Genomic DNA, 21,208 nt, shown 5'->3' with positions numbered 1-21,208 from the left:
ATTCCAGGTGAAGCTGGTTGAGAGAATGCCAAGAGTGTGCAGAGCTGTCATCAAGGCAAAGGGTGGCTACTTTGAAGAATCAAAAATATAAAATATATTTTGATTTGTTTAGCACTTTTTTGCTTACTACTTGATTCCATATGTGTTATTTCATAGTTTTGATGTCTTCATTATTATTCTGCAGTGTAGAAAATAGTGCAAATAAAGAAAAACCCTTGAATGAGTAGTTGTGTCCAAACTTTTGACTAGCACTGTCTGTCCTAACTTCCATCTATGTGATCTACCACTCCTTTTTAATTTTTTTTATTTATTTCACCTTTATTTAACCAGGTAAGCTAGTTGAGAACAAGTTCTCATTTACAACTGCGCCCTGGCCAAGATAAAGCAAAGCAGTTCGACAAACAACAACACAGAGTTACACATGAAATAAACAAGCGTACAGTCAATAATACAATAGAAAAAAAGAAAGTCTACATACAGTGTGTGCAAATGGCGTGAGGAGGTAAGGCAATAAGTAGGCCATAGTAGCAAGTAATTACAATTGAGCAAATTAACACTGGAGTGATAGATGTGCAAGTAGAAATACTGGTGTGCAAAAGAGCAGAAAACTAAATAAAAACAATATGGGGATGAGGTAGGTAGATTGGATGGGCTATTTACAGATGGGCTATGTACAGCTGCAGCGATTGGTTAGCTGCTCAGATAGCTGATGTTTAAAGTTAGTGAGGGAAATATAAGACTCCAGCTTTAGCGAGTTTTGCAATTCGTTCCAGTCACTGGCAGCAGAGAAAAGGTGGAGGCTTTTCTCTGGAAAGGCGGCCAAAGGAGGTGTTGGCTTTGGGGATGACCAGTGAGATATACCTGCTGGAGCGCGTGCTACGGGTAGGTGTTGTTATCGTGACCAGTGAGCTGAGATAAGGCCGAGCTTTACCTAGCACAGACTTATAAATGACCTGGAGCCAGTGGGTCAGGCGACGAATATTTAGCGAGGGCCAGCCAACTAGAGCATACAGGTCGCAGTGGTGGGTGGTATATGGGGCTTTGGTGACAAAACGGATGGCACTGTGATAGACTGCATCGAGTTTGTTGAGTAGAGTGTTGGAGGCTATTTTGTAAATTAGAAATGTACAAAATAAAGAAACACCAACAAAGTGTCTTAATAGGGCGTTGGGCCACCACCAGAACAGCTTCAATGGTATAGATTCTACTAGTGTCTGGAACTCTATTGGAGGGATGTGACACCAGTCTTCCACAAGAAATGTCATAATTTGGTGTTTTGTTGATGGTGGTAGAAAACGCTGTCTCAGGCGTTGCCCCAGAACCTCCCCTAAGTGTTCAATTGGGTTGAGATCTGGTGACTGAGACAGCCATAGCATATACTGTACATCATTTTCATTTTCATGCTCATCAAACCATTCAGTGACCACTTGTGCCCTGTGGATGGGGGCATTGTCATCCTATGGGGGCATAGCCATGGTAGGCCAAATAATATCCCAAATAATGGCCTGCCCATCTTTTTTTATGCATGACCCTAATCATGATGGGATGTTAATTGTTTAATTAACTCAGGAACCACACTTGTGTGGAAGCACCTTCTTTCAATATACTTTGTATCCCTAAAGTGTTTCCATTATTTTGGCAGTTACCTGTTTGTACTCAGTCTAAGAAATAGATTATGAACTGGTACAAAACTGCCATTACAGTAAATGCTTATGTTAAAACTGCCATTACAGCAAATGCTTATGTTAAAACTGCCATTACAGTAAATGCCCATGTTAAAACTGCCATTACAGTAAATGCCCATGTCAAAACTGCCATTACAGTAAATGCCCATGTCAAAACTGCCATTACAGTAAATGCCCATGTTAAAACTGCCATTACAGTAAATGCTCATGTCAAAACTGCCATTACAGTAAACACTTATGTCAAAACTGCCATTACAGTAAATGCCCATGCCAAAACTTCCATTACAGTAAATGATTATGTCAAATCTGCCATTACAGTAAATGCCCATGTCAAAACTGCCATTACAGTAAAAGCTTATGTTAAAACTGCCATTACAGTAAATACTCATGTCAAAACTGCCATTACAGTAAAGGCCCATGTCAAAACTGCCATTAGAGTAAATGCCCATGTCAAAACTTCCATTACAGTAAATGCTTATGTCAAAACTGCCATTACAGTAAATGCCCATGTCAAGAATGCCATTACAGTAAATGCTTATGTCAAAACTGCCATTACAGTAAGGCCATGTCAAAGCTGCAATTACAGTAAATGCTTATGTCAAGACTGCCATTACAGTAAATGCTTATGTCAAGACTGCCATTACGGAAAATGCTTATGTCAAGACTGCCATTACAGAAAATGCTTATGTCAAGACTGCCAGTACAGTAAACACTTATGTTAAAACTGCCATTACAGTAAAGCCATGTCAAAGCTGCAATTACAGTAAATGCTTATGTCAAAACTGCCATTACAGTAAGGCCATGTCAAATCTGCAATTACAGTAAATGCTTATGTCAAGACTGCCATTACAGTAAATGCTTATGTCAAGACTGCCATTACAGAAAATGCTTATGTCAAGACTGCCAGTACAGTAAATGCTTATGTCAAACCTGCCATTACAGTAAATGCTTATGTTAAAACTGCCATTACAGTAAATACTTATGTTAAAATTGCCATTACAGTAAATGCCCATGTTAAAACTGCCATCACAGTAAATGCTTGTTAAAACTGCCATTATAGTAAATACTTATGTTAAAACTGCCATTACAGTAAATGCCCATGTTAAAACTGCCATTACAGTAAATGCCCATGTTAAAACTGCCATTACAGTAAATACTTATGTTAAAACTGCCATTACTGTAAATGCCCATGTTAAAACTGCCATTACAGTAAATGCTTATGTTAAAACTGCCATTACAGTAAATGCTTATGTTAAAACTACCATTACAGTAAATGCTTATGTTAAAACTGCCTTTACAGTAAATGCTTGTCTCCACGGTAAGACAGAATGAGATGAAGGTTAGAGGGATATCACCTTACCCTTAAGATGATCCTTTGCTTGCATTTTATTGAGGTACACATTTAAAATATTTCATCATAAACGATTAACCGATCAGGGAAAATTACATTTTACTACATCAACTTACATTTTACATGTATACAACTTACAATTCATGAGAGCCTGTAAGTTCACTTGGTTTTCGGCCAACAACATATAGTTTAAGAGTTCTTAAAAGTGAAAAAGAATATACATTTTACACAGAAAGACTAGAGAGCAACATGCATCTACAACTTTATGCTGGGGCAATGTTAGAATTAGTCAGAAAGCATCACATCATATACACACACACACACTGTCAAAACATTACGGTGTCCAGGTCACTCTAACCCCTGTACAGTGTACGCTCCATCAGGGGGATGTTAAAGGGCTGTCCCTTTTTTCAGCAAGCTTTACATTCACCTGCTTTTAAGCATTTCACTTTCCTCTCCCTAACGTAGGTTAGTAATGTCATTGTATAAAGCACTTGAAGTTAACCAAATAAAGCAATGTTTTCATTGTTGCAGTAGGTGGTTTTCACTGTTCTGGAGGTTGACATACAATATTATTGAATTACAAAATAAGTATTTTTCTACTTCTTATTCTAGCTTTAAAGGCAGGTGAGTATAAAACAAACTGAGAATAAAGCAGGGATGAATCAGGAACAAACTGGTAAACACCCAATCACGTCAATGACAGATAAAATAAATGAATACATACTTTACCCTGCATTGACCATGTGAAAGACAGTTTACATAATCAATATCTCATAGGATTCGTAAATGATAAAAACATAAAGACAGTGCTACATTTCAAAGTACTTGGTTTTTACAGTTGGCTATAGTTTCATCAAGGTGTTACATTACACCGCTAATACATTTCATTATCAGTACATATAACTTATCAATCTACAAACTATTTACTTGTAACTAACATACTTACAGTACGGTACAAATATGGCGTTTCTTTCTTCAGTTAAAAAAGGAGTACCACTGTTCAATAGTGTTCCAGGCATGTATGTGGTGTGTCTGCAAGCCAGTGCATTAGTGTGAATGTCAGGTAGAAAAAGAGAGTGTGCATGAGGAGATATCTGTGAGGGGATATCTGTGAGGCTGATTGCTTTATGCCTGGGAGTAAAAGAGGACACTTTCATGTAGCAGAGGTTTTTAGCATCACAATAAGATCTAGTTCACCATTCCAGATTCACTTTCTATAAACTACTTTCACGGTAAATATATATTTTTGAAATTACAGACTTATCAGTCAAACAATGCAACAAAAGTGATCAAGTTGTTGGCTTGAAAGGCGTTTGTTAAATGCATAGTTGGCAGTCAAGTGTAAGTTCATAGCGAATTTACACCCCAGCAATGGTAACACAGACCCCTTTGATATGTGAAACCACAATCCTTTAATAAAAAGTGCACAAAATAGCCTATCTATACCATGAAATGTAGATGCAAGTGTATTTTGTGCACAGCGTAGTTACATACAGATGATTTTTGTGGGCATTTACATGCCAGATACTATATATATATATATATATATACAAACGATGTAATTTCCTCATGCACATCCAACTTTAGTGTAAGGTAAACAATGTGTGGTTTCTAGGGGGATAGTAGCCATGTTTTGTGTGGTGAGATGTGTAGATGTGTATGTTGATATTTTGAGGCAGGTAGCGTGTACCTGTGCCAGCTTCATCATTAAGTGGGCAAAGACGTGGAGGAAGCCTACTACTGCATCCCACAGCCTGCTGTGGGTCAGGGACTGCTGGTTGCCTGTACACGGACCCTGAGGGGAGACCACCGGGTACATACGGTCACACACATACCCAGTAACATCCAGTCATCTACATACTGTACAGATGAATGGGTTTATACTCACCTGGATGTACTCAGTCAGACTGTTAAAGATCTGTTTAGCCACTGTCATGGCCTTGGAGAAGTTCTTCTTGCCTGGCTCATCGATGATCTCTTTCCCAGAGTAATACCAGTAGAAATCACTGATTGACTCCTTTAGAGAGAGAGAGAGCGAGAGAAAGAGAGAGATAGAGAGAGCGAGCGAGAAATAGAGAAAGTGAGAGGGTGAAAGAGCGAGGGTGAAAGAGTGAGGGTGAGAGAGAGAGAGAGAGAGAGAGTGAGAGAGAGAGAGAGAGAGAGAGCGAGATAGAGAAAGAAAGAGGGAGGGTGAGAGAGCGAGAGATAGAGAGAGAGCGAGAGATAGAGGGTGAAAGAGGGAGGGTGAGAGAGAAGGTTAGAGAGAAAGCCACTGTGCTTCTGCATTTCTTGCTCTTTGTAGTTTTAGGTTGGGTTTCTGCACTTTGTGACAACTGCTGATGTAAAAAGGTCTTTATAAAATTCATTAGAAATGTGAATATGCACGGTAAAAGGGATAACAGGACACCTTTTTAACAGGTATGTGTTAATAGTCAGAGTCCCAGTACCTGCAGTCGGAGGAGGTAATCCACAGTGCAGATGATGATGTTGATAGTGGTGGTGCTGCCTGTCTGTGTCCGCAAGTAGTTCTGGAAATCTGGAGTAAAAACAGAGAGTTCACTCAAATAGACTGCCAACATTTGATTAGCATTACAGCAAGTCATGATTCAATGTCATTGTCCTAAGTGTTGCTGTGCCCCCACAGATGAATCCATCACTCCCTAAATAGTACACCATTGGATAATATTTTTCTCACCGTCATTGTGGCCCTCACAGAGCAGCTGCAACATGCGGAACAGATCACATGTAAACTCATCATCTGACATGACTTTTTCACCTAGAGAGGTCAGACAAAGGGGCAGAGGATCAGACTAGTTTTAGGGGTACTGGATGTATTTGACATAAGGGGGGGTTCAGTCAGGCCGCCTCTATCTATCTGTATGTAATGTAGGCGGGAGGCTAACTAGACAATTGAGCCATTCATCCGAGTGTCAGCCAGTGCGTGCCATGGTCAGCAGCACACATGCTTGCAGCAATAAGGTGAGTGTGATTATCATTTCACAGCTCTCCATCACGTCTGCATAATCATATTAGTAAGAGCTGCAATAACCTCCTCCTTATAGACTGTCCATCTTCCTTTAGTCCATACTGAGTTGTTCACTGTAACTACAATATAGAAAACTTCAAACACTTGCTGAATCATGGCCAATAGGTTGGCATGTACTGTAAAAGCACATTCACAGCAACAAGCAACGATAAGAACTTCTGCACTTTTAGACACATAATCAAACACCATTATGTCGCATACATAAACACATAAAGAAACAGTTCTCCATCAACACTGAAAACACAGTATACTAAATACACAGTATACATACAGATAAAAGTACATGGTCACATCAACATGTATAGATACAATGGACAACACTGTATTCCGCACGGACATTCAACGTAATGGAGAAGTTGACCCTGTCAGTTCCTTAGTCAGTGCATGCAGAAACACAGTCATGCAGCACAGACCTACTGCACTCCTCTACCTCCACTGCATGTGGGTTAAGAGGGCCAGAGTTTGGACTTCTGTCCAAGCAAGGTAGAGTGGAGGAGGGATGATGTCATTGTGGGGGGGATTACAGTGTAAGTCATGTGAGGGTTCAGAGGTGGGTGGGGCAGACAGAGTGCTGATCTAGGATCAGTTTGCCTTTCATATCATAAAAAAATATGATTACAGCGCATTCGGAAAGTATTCAGACCCCTTCCCTTTTTCCACATTTTGTTACGTTACAGCCTTATTCCAAAATGGATAACATAAAATAAATCCTCATCAATCTACACACAATACCCCATAATGACAAAGCGAAATCAAAAACAGAAATACCTTATTTACATAAGTATTCAGATCCTTCGCTATGAGACTCGAAATTGAGCTCAGGTGCATTTGTTCCCCTTGATCATCCTTGTTTCTACAACTTGATTGGAGTCCACCAGTGGTAAATTCAATTGATTGGACATGATTTGGAAATGCACACAAATGTCTATATAAGTTCCCACAGTTGACAGTGCATGTCAGAGCAAAAATCAACCCATGAGGTCGAAGGAACTGTCCTTAGAGCTCAAAGACAGGATTGTGTCGAGGCAGAGATCTGGGGAAGGGTACCAAAAAATGTCTGCAGCATTGAAGGTCCCCAAGAACACAGTGGTCTCCATCATTCTTAAATGGAAGAAGTTTGGAACCACCAAGACTCTTCCTAGAGCTGGCCGCCCGACCAAACTGAGCAATCGGGGTAGAAGGGCCTTGGTCAGGTAGTTGACCAAGAACCCGTTGGTCACACTGACAGAGCTCCAGAGTTCCTCTGTGGAGATGGGAGAACCTTCCAGAAGGACAACCATCTCCGCAGAACTCCACCAATCAGGCCTTTCTGGTAGAGTGGCTAGACGGAAGCCACTCCTCAGTAAAAGGCATGATAGCCCGCTTGGAGTTTGACAAAAGGCACCTAAAGGACTCTCAGACCATTAGAAACAAGATTCTGAGTACGACTGGGTCGCTCAGGGTCTGAACACAATTCATTTTTTTGTTATACATTTGCAAACATTTCTAAAAACCTGTTTTTGCTTTGTCATTATGAGGTATTGTGGGTAGATTGATCAGGGAAAAAAACGATTTAATCAATTTTAGAATAAGGCTGAACATAACAAAATGTGGAAAAAGTCAAGGGGTCTGAAAACGTTCCAAATGCACTGTATATGGACAGATCCTAGATCAGCACTCCTACTCTGAGACGCTTTGTGCATATAGGCCCAGAGTTACTAACACTGAGGATTAATATGAGAGATAGATAGATCCAGATATTGGGCTAATTCCGTGCTCAGGAATTCTGATCGCAATAGTGGTGAGCTTCTGAGTTTCAGTAGATCTGTGGTTAGCCACTCAATGGGGAAAAAAACGCTTTTCAGTCATTGTCTGTTGTTATGGCACATTACTCTTTGAGAGTTTAATAAGTTTACTATGAATACAGTATATAGTCACGTACAGTATATACCAGAGAAACAATGGAATTGGCATTACTTGACATGACTGAAAGGTTATTTCATAAACTCCTTGAGTGTGAAATTGAATAAAGGTGGGCCCCACAACACAAGATAATTAAGAGCTAAAGAAAATGAAGAGACAAGGAGAGGGAACAGGGAGGGCAAGAGAAAGAGTAAAGGTAGAAAAACAGAGGGACAGAGGTATCATTTACCCCGTTCTGACTTCATGTCTGAGGACCAGCAAAGGAGGGAATGGGAAGAGAGGATAGGGGAGGGAGGGACGCGATGATGGCGAGGTAGGGAAAGAGAGTGCTAGTGAGTTGATGGACAACAGTAGAACACTTAGGAGTTTTAAACTAAGAATTAGTTTTAAATAATTCTATACTTACAAAATATTTTACAAATTAACATTGAATGTAAACACAAAATATTAGCAAGTCATTATACAGTACTAAAAAGACACCATGTAAATTCAAATTACCAACTGACAAGGCGTTAGCGCTGACAAAATTACAGTCATATCAACACATGAATCACTCAATCATTATTGGACAGCAGAGTTGATGGATGTTACTAATACTGAAAAAAATGAGGAATGAAGTGGAGGAACTCCCACTCAGTGACCATAGGCCCTGATACTGTACATGTGTGTGTGATTGTCTGGGCAGGACATGGATGCAAAGATGGTGTAAGGTGGTACAAAGTTGGTGTACCAGTGTCCAGTACAGTCAGAGCTTTAAAGACTTACTTGTTCCCTCCTCCGACAACATGCCCAGACCCTCTGCCTTGTTCTGTCTCTCAAAGGCATTCAGGTCCAGGACACTGCCATGAAAAACAACATACAGTCAACTTTTATTAAACTTTATAAGCTGTTGGCTGCATTTTCCATTTATATACACTACTGTTCAAAAGTTTGGGGTCACTTAGAAATGTCCTTGTTTTTGAAAGAAAAGCACATTTTTTTGTCCATTAAAATAACATCAAATTGATCAGAAATACAGTGTAGACATTGTTAATGCTGTAAATGACTATACGGCTGATTTTTTCCTGGATTATTACATAGGCGTACAGAAGCCCATTATCAGCAACCATCACTCCTGTGTTCCAATGGCACGTTGTGTTAGCTAATCCAAGTTTATCATTTTAAAAGGCTAATTGATCAATAGAAAACCCTTTCGCAATTATGTTAGCACAGCTGAAAACTGTTGTGCTAATTAAAGAAGCAATAAAACTGTCTTTCTTTAGACTTGTTGAGTATCTGGAGCATTAGCATTTGTCGGTTCGATTACAGGTTCAAAATGTCCAGAAACAAAGAACTTTCTTCTGAAACTTGTCAGTCTATTCTTGTTCTGAGAAATGAAGGCTATTCCATGCGACAAAATTTCCAAGAAACTGAAGATCTCGTACAACGCTGTGTACTACTCCCTTCACAGAACAGCGCGATGTGGCCCTAACCAGAATAGAAAGAGGAGTGGGAGGCCCCGGTGCACAACTGAGCAAGAGGACAAGTACAATTAGAGTGTCTAGTTTGAGAAACAGACACCTCACAAGTCCTCAACTGGCAGCTTCATTAGTACTTGCAAAACACCAGATTTTAGAAAGGCAGAGCAGGATGACTATAGGTCTATAACAGTTTGGGTCTAGAGTGTCTCCCCTTTGAAGAGGGGGATGACCGCGGCAGCTTTCCAATCTTTGGGGATCTCAGACGATACGAAAGCGAGGTTGAACAGGCTAGTAATAGGGGTTGCAACAATTTCGGCGGATAATTTTAGAAAGAGAGGGTCCAGACGCCCAGCTGATTTGTAGGGGTCCAGATTTTGCAGCTCTTTCTGAACATCACCTGTCTGGATTTGGGTGAAGGAGAAGCGCGGGGGGGCTTGGGCCAGTTGCTACAGGGGGTGCAGAGCTGTTGGCCGGGGTAGGGGGTAGCCAGGTGGACAGCATGGCCAGTTGTAGACAAATGCTTATTGAAATTACCGATTATCGTAGATTTATCGGCGGTGACAGTGTTTCCTAGCCTCAGTGCAGTGGGCAGGGAGGAGGTGCTCTTATTCTCCATGGGCTTTACAATGTCCCAAAACTTTTTGGAATGAGTAGGTGTATCCAAACTTTTGACTGGTACTGTCCTTTGAGTAATTTAGGGGTGAAGACAAACCTGCATGTCTGCATTAGAGCCTGGACACTCAAAAAGAAGCCAACATCCTTCTTGTCCTTCAGGTACTCAAGCATTTTCTGCAAACAGACAGTGAGACCAGTCAATTACTATTATAACCTCAGGTCAGATGGACAGCCCACTGAGAGGACACTTACCTGTTGAACCTCAACGTTACCACCGTTTAGGATGGAGATGCCCAGTTTAAGGGTGGAGGACACCATACAGCCAGTCTCACCTAGATGGAGAGAAAAGTACTCTTTACCATTCTAGATGACGGGTATGAATAATGTCTTTGTAATGTGTCGACCACGACAGGTATCCTTCAAATACATGCACTGTGATGGAGATACATTGACTTGCAGGGTTCTCCAATAGGCGGTGCGCAGGCCAAATTATTTTATTTGCCCCCCCCTCAAGTTTTTTTCTGAGCAAAAAATAGGCCTCTATGTGATTTTAATTTAGGAAATCTGTTTCGAAATATTCCTACGCATAAATAGAGAGAGGCATATATGATCGTATCCCAATGTAATCAAGGTTTGAAATTATTATGTTTTTGTCAAATACTATATCTGTTTGGGATTCTTGTGGTCAATTTGAAGTGTACAAATTATTTAGAACTAAATTATGTTCCGGCCCCCTGACCATCCTCTCAAGGAGAAATTGTCCCACAGTTGAATGTAATTGGGGATCCTTGGTGTAACTGTATGGGTTGGGGATGTACCTTTGCAAGCACTGATCATCTGCAGCACCATCTCAGCCGCCCCACGGTTATGGAGACGGGACTGCTGGTACAGAAGTCTCTGTTTCTCCATCTCTTTTTCCTGTGATGGACACAGATGCTGTGACTGTGTCCTGATGGTCACACAAAGAAGGAGAACAAGTGACAGTCACACAGTCACTCTGCATTCACACAGCTAGTACCTAGCTGTATAGACCTTCTCTCTAAGCTCCACTGATTTGCTGGCCTGAACTTTGTTTTAATAGTGTAGGCCTATAGTTTTAAATGCTTCATATGCAATACCAGTCAAAGTTTGGACACACCTGCTCATTGAAAGGTTTTTCTTTATTTTTACTATTTTCTACATTGTAGAAAAATAGTGAAAACATCAAACTATGAAATCACACATAAGGAATCGTGTAGTAAGCAAAAAAGTGTTAAACAAATCTAAATATATTTTATATTTCAGATTCTTCAAAGTAGCCACCCTTTGCATTGATGACAACTTTGCACACGATTGGCATTTTCTCAACCAGCTTCATGAGGTAGTCACCTGGAATGCTTTTCCAACAGTCTTGAAGGAGTTCCCACATATGCTGAGCACTTGTTGGATGCTTTTCCTTCACTTTTCCTTAACTGAAATGCATTCCAGGTGACTACCTCATGAAGCTGGTTGAGAGAATGCCAAGAGTGTGCAAAGCTGTCACCAAGGCAAATTATATATATATATGTATATTTTTTTAACCTTTATTTAACTAGGCAAGTCAGTTAAGAACAAATTCTTATTTACCATGACGGCCTACACCGGTCAAACCCGGATGACGCTGGGCCAATTGTGCGCCGCCCTATGAGACTCCCAATCACGGCCGGTTGTGATACAGCCTGGAATCGAACCAGAGTGGCACAGCGGTCTAAGGCACTTCATCTTCGTGCTAGAGGCGTCACTACAGACCCTGGTTCGATCCCGGGCTACATCACAACTGGCCGTGATCGGGAGTCCCATAGGGCGGCATACAATTGGCCCAGCGTCGTCTGGGTTAGGGGAGGGTTTGGCCGGGATAGGCCGTCATTGTAAATAAGAATTTGTTCTTAACTGACTTGCCTACTGTAGTTAAATAACAAAAGAATACATTTGTTTAACACTTTTTTGGTTACTACATGATTCCATATGTGTTATTTCATAGTTTGGATGTCTTCACTATTATTCTACAACGTAGAAAATAGTGAAAATAAAGAAAAACCCTGGAATGAGTAGGTGTGTCTAAACTTTTGACCTGTAAAGTATATCTAAAATTGAAATAGTTTCTCATTCTCAGTTTCTACTCTCCATCTCCATTTCTTAGTTGTCCTTTTACTCTCATTGTATAGGGATAAACTCATTCAAACCTGCATGCTTTATCTGCTTTTTGACTTGTTTTCCACACATTTCATTACTTCCATTCCACCAATCTGTTTCTCTCTCCCCAGTTAATTAGTCATGGAGTCGTTACACTACTTTTGCACATTTGCTGACTGGAGCAAATGATAGACTACAGCAAACAGCCCTGATGGCCTTGCATGCTGCAGTGCTAGCCATTGCAAAGAACCATACAGGATCTGTTGAATAACCACAGTGTCCCCCTTGGTGTCTTATATCACATACTGAACTTTACACAGCCCTCAGAGTGGAGCAGTTCTGCTCAAATAAATGTTATGACATTTTTATTTTAAAAAGCCCAAACATGTCTGTCACAGAACTACATTTGTAGTGTAAGCTTGCAACATTTTGACAAGTGGACACGGCCGTGGACACGGAGCTACAGCAGGACGCGGTAATTAACCTCTCCAAAAAAGACCTTACTGACGCTCAAGTCTCAGTCTTATCTAAGGGCCTCTCTTTTGCACCTACATGTACAGATAAACCATTTGATACGAAAGTAGATCTGTTTAAATTCTTTCGCAAGATTAAACTTAAGCATGTGTTTTCACAAAATACTGTTTTGGGCCTAGAAACACATCAACGAACTGGTACCCATTTTAAGGCCAACAGCTAATTCTGTCCCATAGTTAACAACTCCTCGATTAATACCTATTGTAGGTTAGTCGAACAAGAAGCCATGTCAGTGTATACGAGACAAACAAACCACATTCAGAAAAATCTCACTAGAACAGAAGAACAGGCACTTAATGAATTAATGAAAGATTCATTGTTGGTTATTAAACCTGCAGACAAGGGGGGTGCTGTGGTTGTTTTAGACTATGAAAAACATTAAGAAGAAATTCAGAGACAACTCAGTAATGAACGTTTCTATAGAAAACTGAGTGTTGATCCCACACAGGTGTTCCAAAGGGAAATATGCTCTAATCTGGAGCAAACCCTATTAAACCACCCTATCTCAAAACCTGAATATCAATATCTTTGCTGTAAATGTGCCATACGTCCATGCCTGTACATTTTACCAAAATTACACAAACCTAAAACACAACAAGGTAGACCAGTGGTTGCAGGAATAGGTTGCAGGAATAGGCTCAATGCTAGAGCCATTGTCGAACTTTGTAGACGCTTTTATTAAAACTTATGTGCAAGCATTGTCATCATATGTAAAAGACTCTATAGACTTCATAAACAAGATCTCACCAATAACGGGTATAAAAGAAGACTGTATTCTGGTCACATTAGATGTCGAGAGTCTATATACCAGCATTCCCCATGTGGGGGGGGCTGGCAGCACTTGCACACTATTTGGGAGACAGAGATACTAATGAATATCCACCAACAAACTTTATTCTACAGTTGGCAGAATATGTTTTGATGTATAACTATTTTAGGTTTGATGATGAATACTACCTCCAAACGAATGGAACATCGATGGGCTCCACATTCGCTCCGAGCTATGCTAACCTCTATGTGGGTCTATTTGAAGAACGTTTTGTCAATAATGAAAACGAAAACCCATTTTTGAATAAAATCCTGAAGTGGTATCGATATATTGACATTTTTTGCATATGGGAAGGAACTGAACAAGAGCTGTCAGATTTTATGGCACTACTCAATGACATTGACCTCAATCTCAAATTCACTATTGAATGTGACACTCAACGCGTTCATTACCTCGATATGTGGATTGAGAAATCAAATGGAACCCTGTTTACAACTCTGTATAGAAAAGAAACAGACAGGAATACTCTATTACTGGGGGACAGCTTCCATCCTGAGCCATTAAAAAGAGGAGTTCCAAGAAGCCCGTTTTTCAGACTGCGCCGTATATGCCACTGAACATAGAATTATCTAGAAAAAGCAGCGGAGATGCGCATTAGGTTTCTAAGAGGCTATTCGCCACAATGTGTGGATGAAGCTCTTCATTTGGCATTGGGAAAAAACACGAGAGGAATTGTTACAAAAAAGACCCGCTAAAGCCAAAGAACACTCCGTAATGTTCACAACCACATATACTTTGAATTCGCGAAAAGTGGGAGGTGTGGTCAAGAAACACTGGCATATTTTATCATCGGACCCAGCTTTGCCGGCAGAATTTAAAAATCCACCACTTATTGTGTATAGGAGAGGTCGCAATTTACGCGATAAATTGGTTCATGCCAACTGCCAGCCACAAAAGAAAATCAGCCAGGCTCTTTTACGCCCTCTACCAAATGGTAGCTATAAATGCAGAGGATGCGCACAGTGCAACAATATGATGAAGTGTGAATATTTCTGCCACACCCACACAGGAAAACGGTTTCAAATAAATGATATCATTACGTGTTCCACCACCCATGTTATTTACGTTATTAAATGTCCATGTGGGCTCTGCTATGTCGGTAAGACCTCCCGCTCTCTCAAACAGAGAATTAGTAAACATAAAAGTTCAATCAGACAAAACGACAGGGATTATCCAGTCGCAGAACATTTTAATGACCTAAAACATGACATTTCTACCTTTAGATTTTGTGGCATAGAGAAAGTTAAGATATCAGACAGGGGAGGTGATATTAATAATACTCTGAGTAAAAGAGAATGTTTTTAGATTTTCACCCTCCAGACATTATTTCCTAAAGGACTTAATGATGAAATGCCTATGTATGTTATGTTGTGAATTTGAACATGAATTATGTGCCCATTTAAGATTACTCTGACGTTTTTCGTAATGATGTACCCAATGATTAATGAAAACTAGATATGTCCTCATTGTGGTTTTATGGACGTATTCAATGCTTCTTATTTATACACTTTTGCAGTGTTTGTGAAATGCATGTTGTTATGTTTGGTAGCACTTATTTATTTTTCCTTTGCCTCCAACCCCTTTCCATGCGTGGAACGGATGTGGGTGGGGCTAGGTCTACATTTTTTTATTAAATATTTTTAAATATTTTTTATATATATATATATATATATATATATATATATATATATTTTTTTTTATTATTATTTATTTATTTATTTAATTTTTTTTCCTTTTTTTCTTTGCACAGATCTTTATTTAACTTGTTGTAAATAACAGTAACATGCAAAACAGTAACATGCAAAACATAAACATAACATAACAGCCAGAGGGAATCCAAAGAAATTAGAGGAAAATAAAAAACTATTATATCAAATCAAATACAGACATATATCGAATACATTTTTTTGACATATTGTTTTGTATACGTTTTAAAGATTCTAAGTACTGTTCCAAATCAGATAAAAAAATTAAGAAAAGGGGCTTTTTCTTCATAAATTTTGATTTGTGGATGAAAGATTTTCCTAATAAAATAAAGAGATTTATGACATACTCACGTTCAGTTGTGGAATCAGTGTAGTAAAATAATATGTCAAACTTAGTAATATCAATGGTTGTATGCAATTTGCGGCTAAGATATAGTTTTACATCAGTCCAAAATACTTCACTATATAAACAATTACAGAATAAGTGTTCAATAGATTCAGTTTCTAGTTCACAAAAACTGCATTCACTGGTAACGTCAAATATATATTTAGAAATCAAGCTATTACACGGATAGCATCTATGGATTATCTTAAAGGAGATCTCCTTTACTTTATTGGTCACCATAAATCTGTGTGGAGTGAGCCAAGCACGGCGCCAGTTTACATCAAACGATGAAGCCCAACAAAATATCGCAGAGGGAATAGACTTCCTGTAGAAAATATCCCTTATTAAACGATTGTTGAATTTCGTATCTAGTAGACCAATGCCATTCAACTGAATATCGCTTACAATCGGAGATATTCCAAAATATGCATTATTCTGAAGTAAAGTTTTTATCCCACTAGGTATAGCTTTAATAACAGTGTCATATTCCTTGCTTGAAACCTCAAAGTTGTATATTTCCATAAATTCTCTCCGTGTAAATAGATTCCCACTGTTATTAACCAATTGGCTGACAAGAACAATGTTTTTCGAGAACCATTTATGGTTAAATAACATCTTATTTCTATGTAATATTGACCCATTGTTCCAAATAAAACATTTATGAGGTGAAAAGTTGTGTTTATACAACAAAGCCCAGCACATTAAAGCCTGCTTGTGAAAAACCGCCAGTTTCACAGGAATTTTACCCACAATATATGGACATTGTAGTAAAAAATTAAGCCCACCGAACTTCTGAAAAACAAAATGAGGTATAATATTCCAGAAGCTATGAGGATTTTTTATGTACCTTTTAATCCAGTTGACCTTTGATATCTGATTGAAGAGAGTGAAATCTAAGACATTTAGACCGCCATCACAAACCCTGTTGGTGATAACATCTCTTTTTATCTTATGTGGCTTGTTTTTCCATATGAAGTTGTACAAAAGCCTATCTAAGGTACAGCAAGGGGATTTGGGAATGTCAATAGATGAAAAAAGATAGGATGCACGAGATAGCCCCTCAGCTTTGGATAAAAGCACCCTTCCTTGAAGACTTAAATCCCTCCCTAACCATGAGGATAATTTTTTTTTGACAGATTCAGTTACAGGGTTCAAATTAAGATCATTCATAGCCTTAAGATTTTTGGTGATCTTTACACCGAGGTAGGTTACAGTATCTTTTTCAGAGATGTTACAATCTGTTGGGTTGACAGCTCCTTTCACAACAAACAACTCACATTTGGAAAGATTTAAAGTCAAGCCTGAGATTTTGGAGAACTGCTTCACGATATCCAATGCTAATCTAGTTTGAGATACATTTTTCAAAAAAAGTGAGGTGTCATCCGCCAGTTGGGATATCTTGATCTCTCTGGACTGGAATGTAATGCCTTCAAATGGACTTTTATGAACTAATGAGCATAACATTTGAGAAACTAACAAAAATAAAAAAGGTGAAATTGGACAACCTTGTCGTATTCCTTTGTAAATGTTAAATCTTGAGGATGTTCCATGACAGAGTTTGATACAGCTATTGCCACCATTATACAGAGTTCTAATAGCATCAACAAAGAAACGACCAAATTTCAAATGCTTAAGACAATCAAAGATAAAATTGTGACTTACTGTATCAAATGCTTTCTGAAAATCCAGAAATAGGATAACAGGGAAGTCATCTAATAGATCACGATACTCAACCAAGTCTAATATCAGCCTCAGATTATTAGATATATGGCGCCCTTTCATAAACCCTGATTGACATTCATCAATCAGATCATTTAAGCAAGACTTTAACCTTTTGCAAAGATTAAGGCTATAATTTTGTAGTCGTTATTTAGGAGTGTGATTGGACGCCAATTATCAATACTTAGGAGATCCTTGTGTGGTTTAGGTATAAGAGTAATAACCCCTTGCTTCAGAGAGGCAGGTAGTTCTCCCTTCTTTATAGCCTCCTTAAAGGTTTCAAGTAAAAAAGGTGCTATTTCTTCAAAGAAGGTTTTGTAAAATTCTGAGGTTAATCCATCACAACCTGGAGATTTGTTCTTTTTTAACTGAGCAACCCCGTACTGGATGTCCATAATGGATAAATCTTGGCAACAAGACTGATTGAGTTCTTCACTAATCGAATTAACATTCTCTATAGAATCAAGGAGATCCTTAGAGTCACACAAATTGTTATCTAAGGAGTAAAGAGTCTCATAAAATTTAGTGGTAAATTCTGATAACAACTCTCTATCCTCAGTGGTAACCCCATTAATTTTAAGTTTCCGAAGTGTGTTGAGTTCCCCTCTCCTCTTCTCCAAATTAAAAAAGTATCTACTGTTCTTTTCACCTTTTTCAAGCCATTGTTTTTCAAGCCAGCCTTTTCCTCATACAATGTATCTAGTTGATTCTGTAAATCATTCAATTTAGCTTTCTCATTAAGATCAAGATGCTCAATCTCTGTGATAACGGCAATTGTCTTAGAGAGTTCAGCTACCTCACATCTCCTTCTTAAAGCAAGCCGTTTTCCATAAGTAATACAGGCTGGGCGGATTTTAAATTTCAGCAGTTCCCAATATTTCCCATATTCTGCATTAGATGTAGCTAAACTCCAGTAAACAGAAATTAGATTCTTAATCACATTTTTTAAATCATCATGCAATAACAATGAGTTATTTAGTTTCCAGTAACCACCAGAGTATTTCTTACCATCATTACTGCATATTCTTACAGTCAACCATATGACTTTATGATCCGTCAGGACTGCAGGCAGTATTTTTACCTCTACAGTGTTGGGCACAAGACTAGAGGTTATCACCCACAAATCAATTCTTGATTGTAAGGAACGATCTCTATTACTCCATGTGTATTGTATCTCTCCAGGGTTTTTTACTCTCCATATGTCAATTAAGTCCAGGCTTTGGCAGAAATTCACCAACTTGTTCACACCAATGTTAGGCCTATGAGGCAATCTATCAGTCTCATTAGAATAAACCATATTAAAATCTCCACCAACTATTATCTGACTGGATGGGTATTTTCTCAGAAGATTTGTAAGAATTTCTTCAATTTCCTCTAGAAGTAAGTTATTTGGAGGACTAGAACAGTATCCATATACATTACACAACACAAATAATCTGTCCATGTGGTTGATGACCGCTACTAGCCAATGTCCATTGGAGTCCATTTGAGTAAACAAAAATTTCCCTTTGAAATTGTCTGCTAAAATTGCAACCCCAGCTGAATGAATAGTCCCGTGGGCCAAAAAAATGTCACTGCCCCCCTGATTTTTCCAATAATTATAGTCCTCTTTGCATGAATGTGTTTCTTGAACGAATACAAGATCTGCGTTGCAGTCCTTACAAAAAAAAAAAAAAGCTTTTCTCTTCAACAGGTTACGTATCCCCCTGGCATTGATTGACATAAACTTCAAGTCCATATCTATAGAATAGAAAGAAAAATCCTATGCAATCTCAACTTTACCCTCTCTATAAAAAGTTGCTTCATATATGTATTAACAGAATTCTTAACTTGTAAAATAGTAACACCATGTTTCAAAAGTAGAACGTTCAGTTTGCAGTGGGGAAGGAACTACCTTGTAAACCTACCGACAGAACAAATCAAATCACCCCGGTCGTATTTCTTTACCGTTGGCGAAAAAAGCTCTGATTCCCCTGTAGTATCCACCGTTTCCTTGATTTCGGGCCTGTTGTACAAGAGGCCACAATTTTGCCTTTGCTGCCTTGTCTGCTGCAGTCAAGTCCTCACCGAATCTAAATTTTCTTTCTTTCAGAAAGGCGCTTTCCTTTGCTTTCTTCCAAACTGCATCTCTCGCTGTGCGAAAAGCAAACTGGATGATGATCGATCGGCTGACGATGGCATCTTGTTTCTTCCCAATACGATGAGCGACATCCACAGCCATATCCATATATCCATCGGGAAAGTCCGGTGCCACACGGTTACAGATGTCTCTTACTAAGCGCTTCACATTCTCATCCTGGTCCTCGGGGACACCGTAAAGCCGTAGCCCCCACCTTCTCCGGTATCGCTCTGCTTCCGATAAGCGCTCTTGCATGTCTGCGATGGTCTTCTCCTGAGCAATGCATTTCTCAGACGTAGCAGTGTTTGCAAGTTTAAGCTCTTTGATACTCTTGTATGCATGATTCAGAGAGGTCTCGAGGTCAACTATTTTTGATGTGTTTTCGCGTATCATTTTCTCCAGACCATCGGCTCTTTCGTTTATCTTTGCAGAGACAGCATCGATTATGTTGATCTGTAGTTCGCGCAAAGACAATTCTTTCTGTGACTTTTTGGGTGCAGGACTATTGACTGCATTTTCAGAATCAACCAAATGTCCAGAATCCTCCATTTCTTCCCCTGAGGAGTCAGGTGGCGGTTTTTCTCCAACGTATGAGTGCTCAGCTAGCAACTGCCTTCTCCTCCCTTTGCTCTTTCGCAAATTTTTTCCTTCCATTTCTCAAAGTTATGAATCAAATTATCGGTCAACTAAGTGTTGTTCTCTATTGTGTTTACTATAAGCCAAGTTCCGTTACATTTAAGTATGTTTGAGAGTGATAAAAGTTAAGGTTACTCGGAGCAAGCTGAAATCTCGTCTACACTCGCCGCCATCTTCCAGCGCCTCCGGCTAGGTCTACATAGAGGTGCTGTTTTCAGAAAATTCACAAAAGCTCTGACGAAGGCCGTGAGGCCGATACGTAAACGTATTTAATATCAGTGATACTATCAAGATTTCCTTTTTCGGTTTCCTTTTTCCTTCAACATTTTGACAAGTGCAATGTAATGGAATTAAGTATATAGAAGGCATAAAAATTTAAAAGATTTGATATTGTAACCAACATTTTCTTTTCAACCAAGACTTAATTAAAACAAAGGTAATACAAATACATATTTAATCAGTTCCCACAGCATTCCACCCTCCTAACCCACCCAAAGCTCCACCCGCGTATGCCTGACTATGGTCTACCCAGTAAGCATGGTGCAGATGTACTTGACATTACTTGGACAGTTTCCAATCCAATGGAAACAAGAGGGGTGTTTGGATAAGCCCTCTATCAGGTGTAGTATACAGTATGTCTATCAGTGAATGTGTTGTTGCTCTAACTCTTCTTACATATTCTTACTGTATGTGTCAGTTTAGGTGTCTGGGAGAGTAGACAGGATTTCACTGTAGTCTATTGGTCAATACTCTAAGTAAGTATGGAAGGGAACAGCATTGATTAGTAACACTCAGTTAATAGAGATGAGCGTGTTACGCCAGAGTAAGTGGGAGAGCAGTAAGAGAACATGGAACTGACACAGACAGAGGTCAGTCAAAGGGTCAGTAGTTGGTTACAATCTGAGAAACAGACAGGATCAGTTCTGTTCGAGATTCCATCTGAGAAACAGACAGGATCAGTTCTGTTAGAGATTCCATCTCAATCTACATGAAAGACCATAGGTGGGGTATGGTGGTATGAGCTGGTATGAGCTGGCAGTGATAGACTAGACTTGGGACAACGTGTG

General features: G+C 39.3%; 1 protein-coding gene across 4 annotated transcripts in view; it reads right to left on the bottom strand.

Annotated features, from left to right (window-relative positions):
• The window catches only part of LOC106563560 (ryanodine receptor 1), a 138,381-nt gene that overhangs the window by 15,836 nt on the left and 101,337 nt on the right, over positions 1-21,208 (bottom strand). The window contains exons 66-75 of one of the 4 annotated variants that reach the window (XM_014129242.2): positions 10,881-10,980; positions 10,315-10,394; positions 10,160-10,236; positions 8,753-8,826; positions 8,217-8,234; positions 5,735-5,815; positions 5,487-5,575; positions 4,928-5,056; positions 4,730-4,834; positions 3,764-3,769 (exon numbers count right to left, since the gene is read on the bottom strand). In XM_014129242.2, coding sequence (XP_013984717.2) covers positions 3,764-3,769; positions 4,730-4,834; positions 4,928-5,056; positions 5,487-5,575; positions 5,735-5,815; positions 8,217-8,234; positions 8,753-8,826; positions 10,160-10,236; positions 10,315-10,394; positions 10,881-10,980 — 759 coding nt within the window. The remainder of the gene's footprint in view (positions 1-3,763; positions 3,770-4,729; positions 4,835-4,927; positions 5,057-5,486; positions 5,576-5,734; positions 5,816-8,216; positions 8,235-8,752; positions 8,827-10,159; positions 10,237-10,314; positions 10,395-10,880; positions 10,981-21,208) is intronic. The other 3 variants (XM_045690076.1, XM_014129244.2, XM_014129248.2) reach the window with 3 other exon arrangements.

The sequence above is a fragment of the Salmo salar genome, chromosome ssa11 (genome assembly GCF_905237065.1).
Source record: "Salmo salar chromosome ssa11, Ssal_v3.1, whole genome shotgun sequence".
Lineage (NCBI taxonomy): Eukaryota > Metazoa > Chordata > Actinopteri > Salmoniformes > Salmonidae > Salmo > Salmo salar.
This window is presented reverse-complemented; position numbering and strand designations above follow the sequence as displayed.